The sequence below is a fragment of the Ictalurus punctatus genome, chromosome 23 (assembly GCF_001660625.3).
Source record: "Ictalurus punctatus breed USDA103 chromosome 23, Coco_2.0, whole genome shotgun sequence".
Lineage (NCBI taxonomy): Eukaryota > Metazoa > Chordata > Actinopteri > Siluriformes > Ictaluridae > Ictalurus > Ictalurus punctatus.
Window position 1 is genome coordinate 5655212 of NC_030438.2, and position 23919 is coordinate 5679130.

General features: G+C 40.8%; 1 protein-coding gene across 2 annotated transcripts in view; it reads left to right on the top strand.

Moving 5' to 3' along the window:
• The first annotated feature begins 555 nt into the window (after positions 1-555).
• Positions 556-23919, top strand: part of map3k22 (mitogen-activated protein kinase kinase kinase 22) — a 61268-nt gene continuing 37904 nt past the window's right edge. The window contains exons 1-4 of one of the 2 annotated variants that reach the window (XM_017453064.3): positions 556-763; positions 865-930; positions 15309-15395; positions 18379-18423. In XM_017453064.3, coding sequence (XP_017308553.1) covers positions 15377-15395; positions 18379-18423 — 64 coding nt within the window. In that variant the 5' untranslated portion in view covers positions 556-763; positions 865-930; positions 15309-15376. Of the gene's footprint in view, positions 931-15308; positions 15396-18378; positions 18424-23919 lie in introns of both variants that reach the window. The other variant, XM_017453063.3, reaches the window with a different exon arrangement.

The window sequence follows — 23919 nt, forward strand, 5'->3', positions numbered from 1 at the left end:
CAGGGGGCGCCCGGGGGGCCTCAACATTTTGGTGTGCCCATCCCTACCACTAGTATGTTTTCTCTTTCTCACTCTGACAACCACACACACACACACACACACACACACACACTCAATTCCTAATGTAATGTAATGTAAAGATGTAAGATGTTATTATTAATAATAAAAAAAAGGGGGATATATTCAGAAGTCTGTATTTTTAATGTGTTTTAAAGACATCTTGCAAAAGGGGGGCCTCGGTCAAATGTTAATGCCATTTGGGGGGCCTTGCCCTGGAAAAGTTTGGGAACCCCTGCCCTAGGATACGCTCCAGGTTCCCCGTAACCCAGTAGGATAAGCAGTATAGAAAATGGATGGATGGATGGATGGGATCGTTTTGTTTATCCAGCAGAGGGCGCCAATCACACCGAACTATTCCCCTAATCCAGCAGCTTCACTTCCAAACAACTCCCTGATCCGTACACAGGTTCACTACATAGCGCTCCAAATAATGGATTATCCACCCTACCTAGTGCACTAGACGCTCACTTAGTGACTGTCTGAGATTAGACCTGGAGTTTCCTGCCGCTCACGTTATTGCTGACATCAGACTCTGTGGAAAAAAAAATACTCGCAGTCCAAATCATATAGTCAGAGAAGCAGGAGTCAGGAGAGGAAACTTTGCTTTTGAAGCTTTTGTGTGTGCAACTTTTTTGTTTTTATTCAGAACACACTGATTTTTCTTCTTTTTTTTGGATTACCTGGAGGAGATTTTAAAAAGAAGGTTGGATTGGATTTTCTCGCAGCTCACGCGCGCAGTTTCCGGATCTTTACTGCTCCAGTGGATTTTTTTTTTACACTAATCCTCTTGTATTTTTCCTCTAGAGACCTGTTTCTTTTTGACCGATCCAGCGTTTTTTGTCCTTCACAGGATGAAAATAGACACATAAGGTGAGTTGGTGGAGGAGGACGCGCTTATAGAGTCCATGCAGAAAGATGGAAAAGTGTGCACAATTTGTCAAGTTCATCTGAGTTGGCACGAGACACTGAGTCTGATACAATTACATCTGAGTTTCATTGCAAGTCAAACAACAACAACAACAACAACAAAAAAGAGTGGCATGGTTGTTGGAGGTATACACTATAAAACAATCACAGATATTTGTAGTGCACTTTTAAGATAATCTTGTAAACCTAAAATGCCAATGTGAAATAGACAGTGTGTCAAACTATTAGCCAACATTATTTTCCTTTTCAGAATTTTAACTCTTGAACCTCCATCCAAGTTTTGTTTCCGAGGCTCTATTCCAACTTTTACATACAAACAACCCTCAAAAAATTGATTTCTAACATTAAAAATGAGGAATAATTGGTGCAAACCAATGCAGTAATTACATTTTCAATGTATAGTTGCAGAAAGTTCATTTTACTCATTTGTAGTAGTGTTGTCGTGAGGACTGCTATTGTCAAGAAAAGGCTCTGGGTTACTGATCAGAAGGTCAGGGGTTCACGTCCCAACACCACCAAGCTGCCACTTTTGGGCCTTCGAGCAAGACCCTTAACCCGATCTGTTCCGGAGGCGCCGTATCACATCTGTCCCCAGCTTCCTAACAAGCTTATTGTAATGTATATGTGACGATAAAGTCTTCTTCTTCTAAGGCCAAAACCAGGACTAACTGAGATTGAGATGAGACTGAGTCTTAAGGGTGACAAGTCCAAATGAAAGCCTGACCGAATCAAGACCAAGACCACCCCTTCATTTGTGTGTTGCACCACTGTTAAAAGATGGAATTTGTTCTTGTAAGAAATTTCGTGCATACGAAAAGAAAAAACAATCAATCAAGACCAAGACCTTATTTAGCAAGACCAGTGCCCAAGACTGAAGCAAGTCCAACTACAAATACCAATAAGTCTGAGACAAGTCAATACAGAAAACATCTCCAAGACCGAGACAAGTCTGTTTCAATGCCTGTTCTTTATAGAGTTGTAGAAAGTTGTAGGAGTGTGTGTGCTATAGCTATAACTGTTATTAACAGTTATGACTGTATAACTATGTTATTCACATCCAAAAATCAGATTTATATGCAGTCTATATCTATTTCCTGTCCCAGATTGGATTTGTCAAGAATGTCAGAAGTGATGGGTGTACCTTTGACTTGCGCCACCTTGGACCTTCATGAGTCATTAACCACAAAAGCTGTTGGGATATAATGTGCCAGTCCTTTTCCGTGGTTTGCACTTGGATATCGCTTGTGTGTGTACTCCAGGGGTCTAGGTCTTTGAGTTTTTGCCGGATTGCAATTGTTGTGGCTCGTAAACTCAAGTTCTACAACTCAGTTTTCCAGAAGGTGCATACTGAACCTTGGCCCTTCATTTTATTCAGTCCATTATCTCGTCGCCTAAAAGCAGCTGTAATGAGTCATTTATACAGCGGTGTAGGCAACCACACACCCTTCCTCTGTAATAAGTCGGTCCTGCTCGGCCCACACACCGTGCGCAGGTGTACTGCCAACCCACAGCATGAGAGATGTCTACTGCCGAGCGGAAAACACCCACAGATGATTGAGTTGCTAGAAACCTAATGGTGGAACACTTATGAGATGTCAGAACAAGATGGAAATGGGAGGTTTTGATTTCTTGTGCATGGGGACGTGTATAAAAACGTGTTTTTGAAGGCAAAATCTTATAACCAAAGCCAAAACCATTCACTAGATGAATGTAAGATGATTTGAACTTAAAGACAACTTGACATTTTTTGGCATGCAAGTTCAATTCCATGGTCAGATTTTCAATTCAGTACTTTCACAAGTGGTTAAGGCTTTGGCCAACAATCAAAAGGTTTAAATCCCAGAGTCCTTTGGCAAGACCATTCACCTTTAAGTGCTCGGTTGTATCCTGTCTCAACTGTAGTTGCTGTGGAAAAAGGTGTCTGTCTTAACATTTTGCCATATCAGTGTAATTGATGGTGAAACCAGGACTATTTCATTAACTCTGAGCGGAGGCCAGATGACAAAAACAATACCAGATGAGGGGCCAAATTTGAGAAGCCATAACTTTCAGCAGACCTATTTTCATCACCGTTGTAAGTCCAACTAAAGGAAATATAACTACAAAGTCCCCTATTAAGACACAAAACCATTTCCCTATTCAAATGGAAATGTGCACCCATACGTTTTGCATATTAGGCCACATTTGGACAACATGCACAGTTTATATTTGTTGTTACCTATTGTTGTGATAAATTATTAGATAGCTGGATGATGCTTTTATTCAAAGTGGCTTACAGTTGAGATGGGATAAAACTAAACAGTTGAAGAGATAAGGGTAGGGTTGGACTCAAGACCACTATTGTCAAGTACAAAACTAGGATTAGACAAGATTGAGTTTTAAGGGGGTCCAAAAGTCCAGAGACGGAGACCGAAAACCATAAAATCATTTTCAAAGGCCAAGCCTTCATTTGTGCATGCAAGAAGAAAAAGACTACACGAAACTTACTTAGAGAGACTAATACCCAAGGCCGAAGCAAGTTCAATTCAATACAAAAAAAAAATGCGTCAAGACCGGACTCAAGTCCAAGACCTAGACTCTAGTTAAGGGCCCAACGTTTGCAGCTTGGTGATGGTAGGATTTGAACTCACAATCTGATCACTAGCCCAAAGGGTTAACCAATGGGTCACTTGATTATCTGTCAAGCTGTATAGTCTTCCTAGTGAAGCAGGAAATGTTAGTCAGAGCTGATGGCCAATATGATGACCTTTGAACTCTTGGTTGCACTTGCTTAAAACACTGTCTGCTTTTTGTTGAAAATGAATGAAGGAAGAGTGTTGTCACTTTCCAGCATAAAGCCTTCATTTTTTTTTCATTAGTTGGTAAAAACCAATCAAAATGCCAGTAAAATGTTTCCTCAAAAGAGTAAAAGCCTGCATGTACATTTATATTTGCAGCATTTCGGAGATGCTTTTATCCAGAGGGACTTACAGAAAGGCTTTGAAGTGTCTGTCGAAAAACCAAAAAAATGTCCTCATGCTAATACAAATAGTCTGTGGTCAGTCAAAGAGTACCATATAACTGCTAAACCACTGCAACTTCATCAAAGTCATCAAAGCTGTATGTAAATATGCACAATGATGTATAAAATATCTGTAATGTGGTCTTGGACAGTTATCATCCTGTGTATCATTCTGGTCATACGATTTCATATTTCAATTCTATAGAATCAAACAACTCTGTTTAAGTTTAAATAAAACCAGCGCAGATCAGAATCAGGATTCCCATTAGCTTGAATGCGACCAAAATAGAAAGGATGCTGTCAAACATTCAACACAGAACAATGAAACACTTTTTTTAGCGCATGACCTCATTAGCTTTACTAAACCGAATAATTAGACGAGGAGTAAACGTTACCAAAAATGGAATAGACAAGATCCCTTGTTAGTCGCTCATAGACGAGGATGGATAATAGGCGCTGAGATGAACATGAGTTTGGAATTGTTTACTTGGATAATGAGAGCTCAAATTGCAATCAGGAGTCTCTTATCTAATTTGGTCCTGATCTGTGGACATAGTCAGTTCTCAGCTTTAATGAGGCTGGAGGAAATCCTCTGATTATGGTCTGCATGGCGGACCGGCTCGGGTTAAAGAAATATTTCACTGCAGGTAGGAAGTGAACTAAAATCTTCTGTGTGTGATGATAGTCTTCATGATTTGAGGGGAGACCTGATAAAATTACAATTTCTCAGGCTGTTTAAAAAAAAAAATATTTTATACCACAGAGTTCTTGAATCTGATCGATACATTTTCTATAAAAGCAACTCGGACAGTAGGTCTGGCAAAGGCAATCACAGATTTATATTAATGGGCTTGTTTTAATATCTTATTGTTTCTATAGTAACAGCTTGCTATGACGTGTATGGTAGATGCACAAAAAGTTTTTAAAAAATGTGTTGTCATTTAAATGGCGCACTTTTATCCAAAGCGCTTTACACTGTGTCTCATTCACCCATTCACACACATGCTCGCAGAGCTGCCCTGCACGGCACTAACTTGCCATCGGGAGCAACTTGGGGTTCAGTGTCTTGCCCAAGGACACTTCAGTATGTGGAGTCACGAGGGCCAGGAATCGAACCGCCAAACCTACGATTAATGGACAACCCGCTCTACCACCTGACCCACAGCCGCCCATTTAATGACGAATAATGTATAAGTGTTGACATGTTGAAGAGAAGTTTATTTAACATGTACTGTAGGGAAGGAGTCATCAGTGTCAGCGCTTTGTTACAGTCAGTAGGTTTTCCGCCATGGCGAAGTCTTCAGGACCCAGTTTGCATATGTAACTATAAATGGATAAAAGGAATGTCATTTTTTGAATTTTTTCAAAATAAAAAAATTAATCGCTGTCAAGTTGCTGTGATATAAGAGGAATTAAACACTTCGGGATGTGCTGTTACAAGAAAAGATTCAACTTCAGGGTGGTAACAGTAATAGTTAACAGTAATAATAATTGTTTATTGATTCCTATCAAAAAGAGCTGACAGACAATTCCAGAACGTGACTCAAAGTCGGACAGAACGAGATCAAGAACCAGAACATCACAGCACAGAATAAACATCTTGGTAAAGTCAGGTACCTAAACACTCAGCATTACCTCACCCCACTACAGTAAGGCTTAAAATCACAAACTAATTAATGGGCAAACTGAAAACAGGTGAGAGTAATCAAGACACACCAGGGAGACAACCAATGACACGACATTTGAGGAGACAAGACATGAACCAAAACAAAACACATGCGGCAACGGAAACAAACTTGACTACACGGAAGACTGCAGCGTAGTTTCTGAGGCTACTATGTGAGCTGAGCGAAGGGGAAATACGGGGAAATACAAGCAAGTTACTTACGTAGTGCGTAGATATTATTTTAATAAAACAACTTTACAAAGTAGGAGCTATTCTAGCATGTTTAGAAATCATCTAAAAGACTTGTGTGGTGAGATGTGTGGTGTACATGCTCATTAGCATAAAGTTTAGTTTTGCTGGATTTTTCTTCATGCTACTTGCAAGTGGATGCTTAATTATCGGTCCTTTATTTGTCACATAATTTCTTTTGAACTAGTGGACGCAGGTGTACCAGTGGTTAGGTTTTGGTCCTAGTGATGAAGGTTTTGAGTTCCAGTCCCAGGTAACTGTTTGGTCCTTGAACAACATTCGTCTCGACTTCTCAGCTTGGACTTGAGTTACTAACATTATCTGTAAGAGTGTTGTTGAAGTACCCTAATCGAAATGTTTTTTTTACCTGTTAATGATGACAGGCAAAAAAAGGATTGCAAATATATATATACTTGTTCTCTTTTATTACTACAAACAATTAATCATTTGGGAGACAGAATGATTTCATCCGATTGCTATTTTGAGCATACCCCCTTGTTGTGTTCTTTGAGTCCTGAGGTCTGCTTGTGCAGCGTTTAAGCTGCTCTATAAATAGATCATGTTTCATTTGCGTCAGCATACGTGCTTATGTGTGTCTGTGTGTGTGTGTGTGTGTGTGTGTGTGTGTGTGTCATAGATAAAAACCTGTAATAGAACAGAAGACACTTTGTCCGACTGTGAATTCAACTTTCAGTTCTCACTTCACCTGTTGTGCGGTCGAAATTTCCTACCCTGTTATTAGTCACTTGTTAGAGGAAACATTGCTTCTTTGACAGACACTCAACAGCTTTCCCACCATCAATTCTCACAGTTGTGACTTTATATCTTGCAATTCTGTCTTTTTTCCACGCAATTTTAAGTTAACATTTCACATATCTGTCTGAGCTCATATCGCACAATTTTTACTTTTTCTTGCAATTTAGACGTCCACTTGACATTAATGAGTTACAAAGAACGCACCGACAAAGCATAAATCATTCTCTATAAGTAGGTTATATAAGAACAACACTCCTCAGCTAGTCAAGACAAGGAACAGCAGATGCTAGCGTACGCTCGTTACCTGAAGTTAGTCACATTTCAGGTACTGTATCAAGTGGTTGTCTAAATTGGGAGTAAAAAAAGTCAGAATTGTGAGATTTAAACTCAGAAAGATATGTGAGATGTTAACGCAAAATTGTGAGAAAAAAGTCAGAATAAATTCGCATTTGTGAAAAAAAAGTCAGAATTGTGATGTTACCTCAGAATTGCGAGGGAAAAAAGTCAGAATTGTGAGATGTTACCTCAGAATTGTGAGATGTTACCTCAGAATCATGAGAAAAAAGTCAGAATTGTGAGATGTTACCTCAGAATCATGAGAAAAAAGTCAGAATTGTGAGATGTTACCTCAGAATCGTGAGAAAAAAAGTCAGAATTGTGAGATTTAAACTCATGATTGTGAGAAACAAAAGTCAAAATTGTGAGATTTAAACTCACAATGGTGAGGAAAAAAGTCAGAATTGTGAGATATAAACTAAATTTTGAGGAAAAAAAGTCAGAATTGTGAGATACAAACTCAATTTTGAGGAAAAAAAAGTCAGAAATATGAGATGTTAACTCAAAATGTGTGAGAAAAAAGTCAGAATTGTGCAATATGAACTCATAATTGTGAGAAAAAAGTCAGAATTGTGCAATATGAACTCATAATTGTGAGAAAAAAGTCAGAATTGTGAGAAAAAAAGTTGCAATTACATTTAAAAAACATTTTCTCAGTGGCGGAAATGAGTTTCCATAGATTTGTCCGTAAATCTTATACTTTAGTAGTCCTCCTCTATGCCAAATAGTCTTCCTCTACACCATTATCATTCAGGAATGATTATGAACAAAGTTGGACAAATATCAGACAGCGGCTACTAAATTGAATCATAGTATATCGTAGCAGATATGCTATGATTCAGTGGTATTGCCAAATAACTAATCCTTAACTTATCAATTGCAATTGAAATCTTACTGTATCTAGTGAAAGTCTAATGTTTATTCACCTATCATTTATAAATATACAACAAAGTACAACTACTTTAGAGAGCTAAAACCTTTAACCATACAAGGAACCTTTGAGGAGCTCTTTAGCTAAGACTGTAGGCTACTAAAAATGAAACTTATTATTATTATTATCTTTGGTTAGTCATTCTGCTTTTACAATTAAGGACCTGGTGGTCTCTCTTCATCTTTTCTCCTCCTGAGTCCTTCATTGCTGGTAGAGGGGAGTTTTCGATCTCTTCTCACTTCCCAGAAATCCCTGGGCCCCACTGCAGCCCATGAGTCACGGTATTGTGAACAATAGAAGAAGCCTGCTGTTTTTGCTCAGCCGTTGACCTTTAGAGTTTACTCGCCGTAGGAACGGCATCACCACGATGTTATCACCCTCACATTTGGAGAGCGTCTTTTTTCTTTTTGGCACGCTTTTATGACTGAGCTCACCCGGGAGGTGAGGTAATACAGAACGAGGGTCTTCCTTCTCCAAGTCTCTCTCTCTCTCTCTCTCTCTGATGGTGAGTGTGGAGGAAAATTGACAGATTGCTCAAGGTCTTTAATGACCAGCGACCCCCATGGCGATTTCTGGAGGTTCCGGTGTGATTAAAAGGGAGGTTATTGACGCATGTAAGAGTGTAATGTAACAGCTGGCCTGATGTCAAGTCGACTCTTCTGAGACGTTACAGAAAAGATTGGGAAACACACACCCCCTTTTTGTCATTACATCTTCACTAGTTTTTCATGTTCAAGAAAAAATCACGAAAAAATCACGAATATCTGATCTTTCTGGTGGAATTTCCAGATTTCCCGGTTTTTGCAAGGTGGAGTAGGTCAGTGTTTCATTGCTATTTCTCTGCAAATCTGTCTTGAAAGTAAGTCTAGGGATGACCGATTCTTTTGACCAATCACAGGATATACTCTATAGTCGTTTATTTGAAATATTTCCAAATTGAAAAAGGGACAAGGTACTGTAGGTACTCTCTAAAGTTATTGTTCTGTGATATATGTTATTAGCGTAAATTGTGTGTGTGTGTGTGTAACTCACATGCTGGTAGAGTAGCAGAACAGATGGCCCACGGAGTGTGTACCTGGTGCCAGACACAGCAAGGAGAAAAGACTTCAGGGAGTTTTGTATATGTGTGTGTGTGTCACCATGTTTGGAAGGCCACCTGTCTGGTCAGCACTTCTTAACATGCTAATGGTGATCACAAGGATATTGTGTGTGTTTGCATGTAGGGCAGCGTGTGTGAATTATAACTGAACGACCCAGAATATAATTCTAGAAATTCCAGGAATGATATTTACAGTTTTTTTCTCTCTCTCTCAGAAATCGATCAAAACTATACATAAGGACTTAATACGGCTTCCCCTCTTGTCTCGTTTGACAAGCTTCACTTGAACTAGTGCACTATTGTAACACCCCTTGATTCAGAGACTGATTTTTCTGAAGTGTTTTATGCGAGTTTGTTGATCTACAATTGCTTTTTTGTGCCTAAGGCTGTGTCATGTTCATGCTTTTTCGTGCTGGTCTGGGCATGCTCTGTGGAAAAATCACAGCAAACAATTTGTGCCTCGGTCAAGGCATTTTTCTGTGATGACTGGTTCTGGAGAAGCACAAACACATAAACAAGGCACTAAACTGACATTTTCAGTCAGAAGAAAGGAGACATTTAGGAGGGCTTGAGGAAGGTTTAGAGGGTTTTTTTTAGATCCTCAGTGAGCCAGAATTGTAGTAATTAGGGAATTTTTGCACTATTTGTGACTTAAACTATGTGAGCCAACAGGTCATTTGAAGCATTCCTTTTAGCATCTGTAATTCAGACAGCTCTGATTACTTACTGCCTACATTTATCTTTGGCTCACAAATGCTGTCGAGACTCTGCCTTAATAGTTCACAGTCATGTTTGGAATGGCAATAACCTTGATAAGATGTCCGGGAGCCAAGGGGCCTAAATTGACCGTACTGTCTGGGTCAGAAGGATGGTGTACTCTCTCACCACTGTCAATCACTGCGACACAAGCCAAGCCAATAGTGAGAATCTGTGAGTTCATGTATGCGGAAGAGGGCAGATACTAGAGACTTTCCTCAGAGTGTGTTACGCTGCCCTGTGATACAGCATGAGCAAAGAAGTGATTGGTTGGCTTCACGTGTCCTTCACCACCCTTGCCTTTAATCCTGAAAAAATATCAGGGATACAAAATGCAGACTAAAGACGGAAATAACGTGTCAAATATAATCCAATGTACTATAAAATCAAGAGGCCTTTTAATATTAAATTGTATGAAAAAATCACTACTACTACTACTAATAATAATCATCATTATTCAGAAGCTACTTGCACTTGATCCAGTACATCCTATGTGGGGCGGGGTGGGTAAGGCTCTGGGTTACTGATGGGAAGGTTGGGGCTTCAAGCCCGAGCACTGCCAAGCTGCCACTGTTGGGCCCTTGAGCAAGGCCCTTAACCCTCTCTGCTCCAGGGGTGCTGTATCATGGCTGACCCCAACCTCCTAACATGCTGGGGTATGCAAAGAAAAGAATTTCACTGTGCTGTAATGGCCAATAAACACTCATTATTATATTGCAGTTTGTTCGATTTTTTTATATCGTGCTCCGACACAATAAATCGAGGTTGCGAAATTATAATGTGTGCATGGATTGTAGGCTGTTTTATCACGCTTTTAAATGGTGTTTGCGGTCAAATGAATAGAATATTGCCGTTGATTTGTGTTCATTTGACACGCTCTTGAGTATCGATCTCTGGTTCTTGATCGACGTGACAAGGCGTAAAAAGGCTACGTGGATCGTTATGCTGATCCGCAGTTATTATTAACACAACACGGGATGAAGACGGTGATTAATCTCAGACGAAGGGAACCCAATCTAAAGGTTCTCATCGCGTTCTCAGTACAGCGTCCAGTATGCATCCATACGTGGCTTAAATCTAATTTCGAAAGATCAGATTTTTGACCGAACAAAGCTCTAACTGTAGAAATCATATCTGTGTAACACTCAGGATTCGTTCCATTTCAGATTTTGTATGTGAATGTATCCATTTTTCCTTGTTGGCTGAAGAGGTGGGTGGCCTTCTGACTCTGTTTCCCAACACACTTCAGTAAACAGATGTGCTAACTGAGAACGCACATGCACACACTTTCCCTTACCTCCATTTTTCCAACGTGACCTTTGAAATCTCGTCCAACACGTCGCAGCGGCATCGGACTCGACCCCCTCAGAGAAACTAATGTCGTCCTCTGGAGTCTCTTTGCCTTTCATTTCATGCCAGATAATTTCACATAATCTCGAGCGTAAGACTCCAGTGGTCTATGTGGGGGAGTTTATGTGTGTATATGTGTGTTTACTTGCCTGTTTGGTTGTGTGTGTGTGTCTGTGTGTGAATGTTTGTCGATGTGTCTGTGTATATGGGCTTTTTGGCTCAATATCTGGACGCTGTTAATAACAAAGTAACAGTGGCTCTGGAGGACTTACAGGCTACTTGAAACTACTTGAATAGGCGGACTCATGATCGCACGAAATTGTTTTGTGTGGCCTTTCGCAATGATGTTTGTCAATGTGCGTAAACAAGACCTTTTAGCTGTTCTCATGTCCAACGCACGTGAATCGAAGAGGGCTTTGACTCCATGCGCTTTTTGATGACGTCAGACGACGCGTCTTGGCCCAGACCTGCGGAAAACCTGCGGTAATTTTGCAAACTTACAAGTTCGTCCGATCAATGCAGAGTTTGATCGATTTTGCATTACTCATACACACCGTAAACCGGATAAGTTCATTTAACTCAAAAAATTTGAGGAAACTATTTACGTCAAAATTTTTTACGTTGATAAATCAATTTCTTTAAGCCAAATACACTTAAATATAACAAAACCGGTTTTACAGTGCAGTATATCGCTAGCAATGTAACTGTTTAATTTGTATTGTGTATATTGATAGGAATTTTCTTTATATTTCTATTTCACTTAAAAAATATACAGTGTTTGTGTTTCTGAGGCTCTCAAGATCACAGCTATCACTTGTAGCCGAAAACAGTGGTGAATGGTACTATATTTATATTGTCACCGATATCGTTATCGCAATAAAGACCAGAAAATATCGTGATATAGTTTTAAGTCCATATCGCTCATCCCTAATAATTATTATAAAATTCTTTTATTAGACTTTTGATTATACAATTGTCATTTCTGAATGCCAGTTTTGCAATTCTCTCTTAACCCCCACAGGTCAAAGGTCATATTATTGCTTAATAATATGGGGAGGTTTAATAATTTAAGATGAATTTGGCGTAGACATACGCAGCTCTTTCCAAGACAAAAATTAATAATTCTTTATGTGTGTGTATGTATATATATATATATATATATATATATATATATATATGTACATATATGCAATAATGTGTAATCCAGGAATAAAATAATGGCACGGTCCTGTTCTGTACTGAAGCAGTGATATAAAACAGGAGATTTTTATTGATGGTGAAACGTAGCTGTTAAAAAATAAACTGGAATAGTAATGCTGTAAACTGGTTTAAACACAGGTTCGAGTTGATCTTTAACATTACAGAACCTGTGTGTTGTGCTAAAGGTCAGAGTTGCTCATGAGTGTAATTTCACGTCCATAAAACTGATAAACTGCTGTTATCTCTAATACGGTCACGAACGGCTTCCCGGAAAAGGTCACATGACCAGATGTAAACACTGTCTCACTGACACTGAGCATCTTCACTGTGTCTTACTGCAACGCTGTTATATCAGACGAGTGTTTCACTCTCTCAGACTCTCTCTCCTCATTTACACTCCCTCACACACACACACACACACACACACACACACACACACACACACACACACTCCTCCTTCACACTCCCTCACACACACACGAACACATACTCTCTCCTCCTTCACACTCCCTCACATACACACACTCTCACTCCTCCACACGCTCACACTCCTCCTTCTCTGTCTCTGTCTGACAGAGCGTGTACTTTTTCCCTGCCTCGCTCTCTCTCTCCCCCCACCCCCTCTCATCTCTCCATCTTCTTCTCTGTCTCTTTCTTTCCATCATCGTTTCTCTCTAAATCTCTTTCTCTCTTCTTCTATCCTATCTGCTCTTCTCATCCCTTCTTCCGCTGTCTCCCAGCCTGTCTTCCTCGACTCTCCCCGCATGTCTCCTCCTCTCTGTTTCCCTCTTGTCTTTCTCTCTGTCTTCAGCTCTCCCTCCATTCTATTCAGTCCAATCCAATTCAATTCAAAGTACTTGACATGACTATTTACATACAATATTGCCAAAGCATCAATATAGATAAGAAAGGAGAATAAAAAAAACTGTAATAATAATAATGATAATGATAATAAAAGAAAAGAAAAGAAAAAAAACAGATAATAGGAACAATAATAAAAATAGAATAAAAAATGGTAATAATTACAGAAATAAGTCAATACAAATATATAAATCTGCATTTACATAAATATATAAATAAAGGGATAAAATGCAAGGTGCCAGTGTAGGACAAAATTATAAAGGTTACATTAATTATGTCCATTAATGCCTCATCAAATATGATGAGGTAAATTAGAAATAGAGTAAATATGTCGAGTGTGTACGATTGTCCAGTGAGATGTGATTTTTCTTGTGTTATGAAAGGCTTTACAGTGCAGGAGAAAGTGTGCGTGTGTCTCACCCTCACCTGTCTTACAGTCACAGCGCTCTCTTTCTTTCTCCATAAGCCATGTTTTTTTCGTGTCTGCCTTCCTCTGTGGCTAGGCGTGATCAATGAGCCTGGAGTGTGTAAGGATCTGTCTCTGTTCTGTATCTCCGACGCTGAAGACGTATTCTGCCAGTTCGGATTTTCTCTTTAGACCCCGATAACGTTCTTGTCTACTTTGGTTTTTACTTTCACTTTTTACTGCCAGATATGCATTTTTACTGGTTTTTATGATCTGGTTTATTCTCATTTGGTCTGAAACCGATGGCTAGATGTTGGTGGGTTTGTGTGTTTCAGAGCTGACAGAGGGGACTGGTTTTAAGGGCTTCGTTTTGAAGTGTATTACGGGAACTTGATTTAAGATGAGTCCAGAATTATTAATTAATTATTAATTAAGAGAACGTTTATCTTTATCTGTTTATCTTCATCTATCATTTTCCCCTCTGTCTTCTTCTGTCTTCTTCTTTCTTTTCCCCCTGTTGTCCTCTATGTACTCCCTGTTCTCCTTGTTAATTTCTCTTTCCCTTTATCTTTCTCTCTCTCGCACTTTCTTCATCTCTATCTTCCACTGTCTTCAGTCTCCCGCTCCATCTTTATCCATAAACGACTGGAGCGAATGTGGCCGATTAAACGACTGGAGCGAATGTGGCTGAATAAACGACTGGAGCGAATGTGGCCGGATAAATGACTGGAGCGAATGTGGCCGGATAAACGACTGGAACGAATGTGGCTGAATAAATGACTGGAGCGAATGTGGCTGAATAAACAACTGGAGCGAATGTGGCTGAATAAACGACTGGAGCGAATGTGGCTGAATAAACGACTGAAGCGAATGTGGCTGAATAAATGACTGGAGCGAATGTGGCTGAATAAATGACTGGAGCGAATGTGGCTGAATAAACGACTGGAGTGAATGTGGCTGAATAAATGACTGGAGCGAATGTGGCTGAATAAATGACTGGAGCGAATGTGGCTGAATAAACGACTGGAGTGAATGTGGCTGAATAAATGACTGGAGCGAATGTGGCTGAATAAACGACTGGAGCGAATGTGGCTGAATAAACGACGAATAAACGACTGGAGCGAATGTGGCTGAATAAACGACTGGAGCGAATGTAGCTGAATAAACGACCGAATAAACGACTGGAGCGAATGTGGCTGAATAAACGACTGGTGCGAATGAAGGAGGTCAATGATTTCATACACATCAGAAGTGAGAGAGGCTTTAGAGCGTACGCTTAAGTAAATATGATCAGTTGGCGTGTAGAAAAGCAGCGAGGGGTGTTTCCTGTCATGTTAATTTACATCGAGTGTGTGAGTGTGTGTGCTGTAATGCTGATGTTAAACATAAGCAGAAGTGGTAAAGACGGCTGTGGGTAATATAACTCTTAGTGCAGGGCGTGGAGGCATGAGTGTGTGTGTGTGTGTGTGTGTGTGTGTGTGTGTGTGTGTGTGCGCGCAGACAGTTTTGTGAGGACATTTGGCTGGTCCCTACAACGAAAACAGATTTTTGATGTTGTTGTTATTTATTTATTTATTTATTTATAAAATGTCAATGGAAGGATGGAATGTATTTATGATGATGGAAGGTACAGTGTATGTGTGTGTGTATGTGTGTGTGTGTGTGTGTGTGTTAACAGTGGTCTGAAGTTGTTGTCTGTGTTGTTGTCAGGCTGAAGCGTCTGTGTTTGCCCGAAGGAGTCGAGCGCCGCAGCTCGAGTTCAACGCGGCCACTTCCTGATGATGACAGTAAACATGGGTAAGTGTGAGGAACACTGTGTCCTGTCTCTCTCTCTCTCTCTCTCTCTCTCTCTCTCTCTCTCTCTTGTCTTTCTGTCCTGTCTGTCTCTATCTCCCTCTGTCTCTGACTTTATATGTCTTCCTTTTGTCTTTTCTTCTCTCTCTCTGTACGTTTACTTGGACAACAATAATCCGATATTAATCCGTATTTTGGCTACTATATAGCATCCCATATATATAATATCCCATAACGATAGTATAGCATCATATCATCCCTAGTTTCTTTCCACCACCATTTTCTTTTCTTTTGCTCCATTTTTCCTTACTTCACACACACACACACACACACACACACACACACACACACACACACTGGTCTCCCATAGCACACTTGCTGTTGGCAGCTCCTCTGCGAGAGATTTCACACTCTCAGTAACATGTTAAAATGCGCAGAAGCGGCCCCGGCCCCGGGCTGGCCCCGGCCCCGGAGGAGACTCCTTTCTGCAGCTCGTTTTTTTATTGTCACGGGTCTTGCTCTTAAATTTCACAAGTTCAACGCTTTCTCTAATTAGAAAAAGACGTCCGTTTTCCGTCTGCTACCCAAACGGTGTTCTGTGGTGTGAAAAACGCCGCAATAATCCTGAGCGTTTCAATTTCCGATTGCTGCTGTGTAAGGATTTCAATTGTGTTCAGTACTCTCTGGATTCTTTCCTTTGATTTGGACTTGATGAAGATTAAAAAAGTTAAATGAACGTTTCTACTTGCGTTTACTGCTTTTTCATGATTGCTCGTCGTTGCCACATTCGAGTAGTCGAGTTGGTTTGGCCATCCGTACTACTGCTGCGTCCAACTAAAACTCGTACAGCAACTCAAACCGAAGAAAACGTCCCCTCAGTTCGGAATTCCTACTTCGGGAACCTTGAGTTCAGCACGTGACGATAAATCCAGCTGCGTTCATGTCGTGTCGGAATTACCGTAATTACTAGATAACAACCCGGACGATCTACTCGGAGCTGTTCACGTCCTCGGACTCGGAATCATGTGACATTAGATGGTTATCCAATATTGTGCTAGCTGCATCGTCAAAGCTCTCAGAAAATCCCAAGTTTTTTACGAGTTTTTTGAATGCTTTTTACAAGTCGGGAATCTCAGAATTATGGTAATTACGACATGGCGCGAACGCAGCTTCGGCATAGCTGCTCACATCATCAACAGTAAACATAAAAGCACTTCTTTAATTTTTAATGAGTTATACTGTATGTACTAGTATTTGCTAGTATTTTGTATTAGACAGAGTGTTTTTGTTTTGAGGAGAAAAGTATACATCACTCGTTATTATTATTTAACAGCGGGGGAAATAAGTCTCGACTGTGTCAAAATTTTTTTTCAGTAAATCTATTTCCAATGAGATTATTCACATGAAATTTTCACCGGACATCAGTATTAACTCAAGAAATCTGCAAATATAAAGAATTCACAATGTTAAAGTCCTTAAATAAAGTTATGTGTAATAAAGTGGAATGACACGAGAAAAAAGTATTGAACACACTAAGAAAAAGCAGGTCTCCAAGGCAAGGTAAGGCAAGGAACCAGCTGAAATCCGTAAATAATTATACCCCCTATCGGTGCAAATTAATATCAGCTGGGTTAGTAAATTGATGGTCTATAAAAAGGCTTTTCCGTACCAAGATATCACACAAGAAACATCTCATGATGGGTAAAAGCAAAGAGCTCTCCCGAGACCTTTGCAACCTTACTGTTGTGAAACATTTATGGACTTTAATGTTTGGATTTCTTTATATGTGGGGATTTCTTTAATACCAAAGTCTGGTGAAAAGTTCATGTAAATAGTCTCATTGGAAATATATTTATGAATTTATTTTATAAATATTTTTATTATATTGGAAATTATATTGCACGCATCCAATAATTATTTCCTCCATTGTATATTGTTGCTAACAAAAGATGGAGCCTGGAGGCATCCGTGTTTTATTTCTCTCCCCCTACTTTGTAGCTAGAGGTCGAAAAATAACGTCATTCTTACTGATGACTTCCGTGTATGTGATCATTACTGTAGGAATCTATGTCGTAGCCTGCTCAGGCTCAGTGTTTCTGCCACTCTGATCGGTGAATCGAAATTACAGAACGTGTATTTACGTTTAACCGAGTTAACCCCATGATACATGACTCAGTGATGGTATAATTCACACAAACTGTGATTTCACAACCTGTAAATTCATTCAAATGACCTTATTTTGTGCAAACTGAAATTGGCGTGCCAGTAGTAGGCACGCCAATAATCAATTGCTAATAAATCATTAACTCCTAATGTATACATACGACTATTCTGCTGCAGTTATACGTGGCTATGTGAAGTACAAATTTGGTGTGTGTCGGGCAAAAATAGCACACACCAGTTTTTCTAGGTTTGTTTTTTTAAAGTGAAATTGAAATATAGGAACGCATGGAATCTCAAAAACATAAGCACTGTAATATTTTCTATTTTCTCTCAACATCCATCTTCAATTCAGTCAGTCAGAGGCCTCGAAAAAGCACAGAGATGTGTCACATGACCGTCCCAGAGGTATTTTCAAGGCAGAGTGAAGTAGAGAACATTAAGTTAATAATAATAATAATAAACTTCTTAGCGAAAAGGTATGCAAGCTTTCAACGCAGTATGAAAAGTCACCATTCAGATCACTGCTTGAAAAGTTTTAGCACTAGTTTCTCCGACACGGCCATGCCTGAGTTCTGCAGTAAAGAATTTCTTGAAATGGCTCGACTGCCGCGCGCACGATATTTTATCAAATAATTATTTTATTTCCAAATTTCCAGCTGGAGAAATTTCAATTATTAGAGGTCAAATCTGCTTTACTAAATGCTAGCTCTTGTGTAGATGTTACTTTAATATTGCTAGTGTTATTTCTTTACCTCATCTTCTTAATGACAAAGTGTGAAACCTAACTTTTAACCTGAAACCTGGTTTGGTTTGCATGTTACAGATGACGGTCTTCACAATGGGCCCGGACAACACAGGAACATGCAAGGTAGGGATCCGTTTTTCAAGTTTAACCAAATACACTGTCACATCAGGGAAGTGCAGTATAATAATAAGATATTACATACAGTCAGTGGTATGCACATGTCAATATTCCATTGTCTTATCATGATAAATGCCTTTAAACGTTTGATCATGGTTAGCGATTGTATCACAGTGTTGATTTAGTTGTTTTTAAGCATTGACTGTACGTTTTTATGTTGGTAATCTCCAATTATTTAACTGTTAAGCAGCACCACATTTGGAACTTGCTTTCATGGTCAACCAACTTAAAACATCTCGTTCGTCATTGCACGGTGAAGAAGTGACTCGGCGTCCTGCTGATATGGGAATGACCAGCATTGATTGTATCTATCTACCAATCAGATAGCAGAAGAAAAAAGAAAACATTTCATTGCGATGAGCTCCAGTTACAGTCTGTGTGGAGTTTCACATGTTTTCCCCATGGTCAAGTGGGTTCCCTTTGGGTTCTCTGGTTTCCTCCTCCCAAAAAACACCAGGTGGATTGCCACTAGATATACGGTTCTCTGCGTCGGCATCCTGTCCAAGGTGATCCCAGAATAGAATCTGGCCCCACCACAGCCCTACCGATATACCTACCAATTACTGAAGATGAATGATTAATTGGATGAATTTTTAAAAGAGACATATTCTTATTGGTGTGGGGTAACTTCAGATCTCCAGGTCGCAAACAGACATATATATTTATTCATTTGGTCGATGCTCTTATCCCGATTATGGCTTGCTTCAGGGTGTGACAGAAGAAGCTTCATTTGGCACATATACATTACAGCACAGTGAAAGTCTTTTTTCTCAAAGCCCAGCTTGTTGGGAAGCTGGGGTCAGAGCGTAGGGATGATACGCCATGATACAGTGCTACTGGAGCAGATAGGGTTAAAGCCCCTTGCTCAAGGGCCCAACAGTGGCAACCTGTCGGTTCTTGAACCCCCAACCTTCTGATCAGTAACCTGGAGCCTTAAGCATTGAGCCATAACTGTAGCGTTAACAGCTCTACCTCCACAACCACCTATTTGGACCCAATATAATGTCTTCCATTAGACCATTCATTCATTTTCACTAAGCGCTATATCCTGGTCAAGGTCATGGTGAATCCAGATCCTATCCCAAGAATACTGTCAGGATTTGAGAATACTCTGAGAAGGACTCTGGAGCTGTGAGGCAGCAATGATACCCGCTGCATCTCTCCATTGGACTCCCAGTCCTCAGTGCACCCCTGGATGGTTCTGATTTTTGCTCCATCCCCTACGTTTCGTGTGGTTCCCGAGGACTGGTTTGAAAAGCACTTAGTTAGACCAACATTTAGCCAATATTAGCACAGTTTTGTATAAAGAGGGCCAACTGTAATTACACACTGTGACCAGCCTCAGCTTACAATCTGGGTTTCTACTCATATCTGAATTGCACTACACACTTTAAATGAGGAAACTGTATAGTCAGTAATTGATCCTCAGCTCATGCCTAATAAGTGGAAGTGCAAACTGTACTCCGTAAGGATCCCCAAACTCGCACACACACCTAAACACTTAGCTCATCCACATTTATTGTACAGCTGAATTATTTGAGGTGTTACTTTGTGAGCTTTATGTAGAAGGAAGGCACTCAAAACTGATGAAGATCTGGAGAACAGAATCATGGTGACCTTATGCTGAGCTCATATTGCTAGTTTTACACAATTCCTTCGTGCTGATGTCATTCCAAGGAAATCCCCTTAGTTTCTCAAGTCAGTCCAACCCTGCACACAGCTACCTTCAAAGCACTCGACCAGAGCAAAGCACACACACACATTCACACACACGCAGAACAGGATGATGCAATCCAGAGACAGTGCTCTGAAACGTTCCAGCAATGCTCTTTGACTTGCTCTGTCAAGAAGAATGACCTTTGTAAGTATCACACTAACGAGTTTCCCTCTACAAGATCAAAATCACCTTAACGAGTCCACAAGCTCTCTGACTCTCTGCCGTTTTGTACCGGCCTTTGCGTACGAGTGCTCCAGTACTGCAGGTGGCGCTATTAAAATTTCACAACAATTTCCACGACTTCAAAAGAGGAAGATATTTGGAAGATAACTGCACGATCACTTGCAATGAATTTGCTTGGGAACGCCTTATTTGTAACAACCAATCCCAAGCTTGGTTATGTAGTGTGTTTGTCCATGAAATTCGCCCAGCTGCAACGTGGACGATGTGGCGAGCGAAGCCTCCATACATTCCGCTTTTTCTCCACGGTAACGTCATATTATTTGTGGACACAAACGTCACTTTCATGTGTAGTGTTGGTGAAACGACTGATGTTAACGTGCTATCCAAATAGAATTCTATTCAGTTCCTGAATGCAGTGCTGATCGAACCTTGGAGGAAGTGTGGCTTCTCTGTATTGTCATCAGGAGGCCGGAAATTGGGTGCCATGGTTATCAGGGGGCGTGGCTCTGTAGGCCATTATATTTGGAGCTGTCAGGAAGATGTGCGTGGCCTTGTCTGTGCAACCGTAGCAATGACCCACACATCCAGATCAGGCTAAACTAAAGGAGGAACCCATACACTTGTTTCTCTTTTCTGCGGAACAGTAACTACAAAATTAGTCACGGAGTTATGAATGAAAATAAAAATGATGGATGTTTTCTCTTGTGACAGAGACATGTTCAAGCTTTGGAAAAGGGAGTTATTTGACTTTGTAGGGCAGTTTGTAATTCAGGGTTAAAAATACCAAAATACAGAACACTACACGCTCTAGCAGAGCTTTAATTTGCCACACGTGTGCCGTGATTATTTACACATGACGTACGTAATGGAAAAGCAAACAAATCCATGGCATTAGTACATCGAGAACTGCAGTTATCAGTTCAGAAAAGAATCTCTAAGTAATTTAAAGTGAACACTGCTAAGGTGTTGTAAAGGAAGTCCAGGAGGAAGAGTAGAGTCAGTCTTTCTGACTGAGCGACCCTCAATAAACGCTGCAGAACACACATTCTTATTCCCTCCATATCACTCTCTCAGTCTCTCATACTTCCTCTAAATCTCTCCTCCATATTCTCTCTCTGTCCGTCTTGTTAAATCTCTTCTTTACTCTCTATCATCTCTCTCTCTCTCTCTCTCTCTCTCTCTCTCTCTCTGGACAGATGGTCACTCTATCGCTCGGCAGTCAAGGATACCAAACAAATAGTACAGCTGAACGACCGCCGCTGCCAGTAAATCAGTCAATGACATTGCACACGTATGCATGAACGCACACACATGCACACACACCAGCACTCACACAGCACTCCCACACAAACCACACTAGAGACATTAACTGCCGCGGAGGATTACATCAGTGCCTCAGAGAACACATCAGCGACACAAGAACACGCTGTGCAGCTCAGCAGTACACCGCAACCAAGTTTCAGGATTAATCGCACACCCACAACAACCTTTCAGATCAAAGCTCATCACAATAATGATGTTCAGGGTTTTAAAATCGCATTTAAGAGGCCCCCAAGGGGTGCAAACTAATTGTTTGTCCGGAGATCGCGAGTTCGGATCGCAACAATGCTACGGCCTTTCGTAGCTGGGAGTCCAAGGGAGCGAAATTGGGGGATGGAGTTACTCTGTCTTCCCTGTCAATCACAGCAATCATGGGATCACTTTGTGAGCTCATGAATGTGGAAGAGGGTGGATAGAGCTTTCTACTGAGGGTGTTATATCTGATATCACTTTTAAAGCAACAACTGTGGCTAATTTTGAATTCAGCTTTAAAAGACAACAGAAATCCCTTCAGGAAAGGGCGGCAGTGGGATAAAAAACCGTGAAGACCTCGGCAGGTCATCCAAAATGATATCAAAGCGATAGTATTGCATTCAATCAAGCAGAAATCCTGTCTTACCTTCCCAGTGTAGGCTTACAGAATATTTTTGGGGCGGATGTGACTCAGGTGTTTTAGGGTTGGCGGTTCGATTCCTGGCCCACATGCCTCCACGAGCCGAAGTGTCCTTGGGCAAGACACTGAACCCCATGTTGCTCCCGATGGCGAGGTAGTGCTTTGCATGGCAGCTCTGCTATCATTGGTGTGTGAGTGTGTGGGTGAATGAACTTTGTAAAGCGCTTTGTAGAACCGCTAAGGTTAAAAAAGCGCTATATAAGTGCAGACCATTTAACATATTGAGTTGACTTCAGAATTAGCTAGTTTTAAAATGCTCGACTAGTTTATACAACCCTTAGTATGGACTTTAGGCAACTATCGCTATGTGCTATCATTAGGATATTTGTATTTAGCAGTTTACACCAAATGGAGAACTAATAATTTCGGGAGGAGGGGCACGGAGACTTAGTGCTTAGCACGCTCGCCTCACACCTCTAGGGACTGGGATTCGAATACCACTTCCGCCATGTGTGTACACAGCTTGCATGTTCTCCACGTGCTTTGGGGGTTTCCTCCAGGTACTCTGGTTTCCTCCACCAGTCCAAAGGCATGCGTGATTAGCGTTGCGCCCTGCGATGGGTTGGCATCCTATCAGGGCGTCTCCCGCCTTGTGCCATGGGATAGGTTCCAGGATGGCTTTGCAGATCTTCTGGATGATTTTCACACCCCTTATCTTCCCTGTCGTTTTTGAGATGTTCTGTGGGTGCAGTATTAATCATCAGATCGCTCTGTCACTTAACTGAAGCTGTAAAGTTAAGAGAGGGGAGGTGAGGGAGAAGAAAGAGACATCTGTCAAGTGTCCCTCGGCTGACCTTGCCATGTCTGCGTGGAGGCTACTCTGGACGTGTGAATGGGTGTTACAAACCACAGTTCCTTGGAGTCAGCACAAAACTCATCTCTGACCGTCCACCACCATGAGTCAACACCATTCATCCTGCAGGATGCGTTCAGACCAGATGCCACTTTAAATACAGAAAACAAGAATTGCACATGAATGAGGATTTTCCTGGAATGTGACTGACTCCTACCTCGTGTGCTGAGTCTCCATGGCGGCGGATGTGAATGACCTTGCACTCAGCCTGTAACTACGACACACACCTAATTGCCTCCATTAAGCCCACTTGATATGTTAATTCATGATGTGGTTATTTGCATGATTACTCTCCTTTTCGCTGGATGGAGCCTAACAAGGTGATGGCGAATATATGCCCCATTTAAATGTTTCCCAGACTGCCGAAAAAGATCCTCCCGAGAATTTATGTATTCAAGACAAGTTTAGCAGAAAAGTGCCTTCAACTTTGAAGCGAAGTAATTGATCTTTTTCACAGACTTTTATCCAAGTTTCACTTTAATTGTTGGGGGCTGGGGGGGGTGGGGGGGTGTGAGCACTTCTGCTCAGCTCCGGCTGGTTTAAAACAAAACCACTTTGTTGCTCTAATAGCCTCAGTTGACTCGCTGTGGCCGTCTCTTTGAAGCCTGCGGGTATAAAAGCACGTCATGCTTCACAGCTATCCAGGCTGGCGCGTGTGTTGCATTATTAAACGCCTCTTTATTTTTCGCACACATT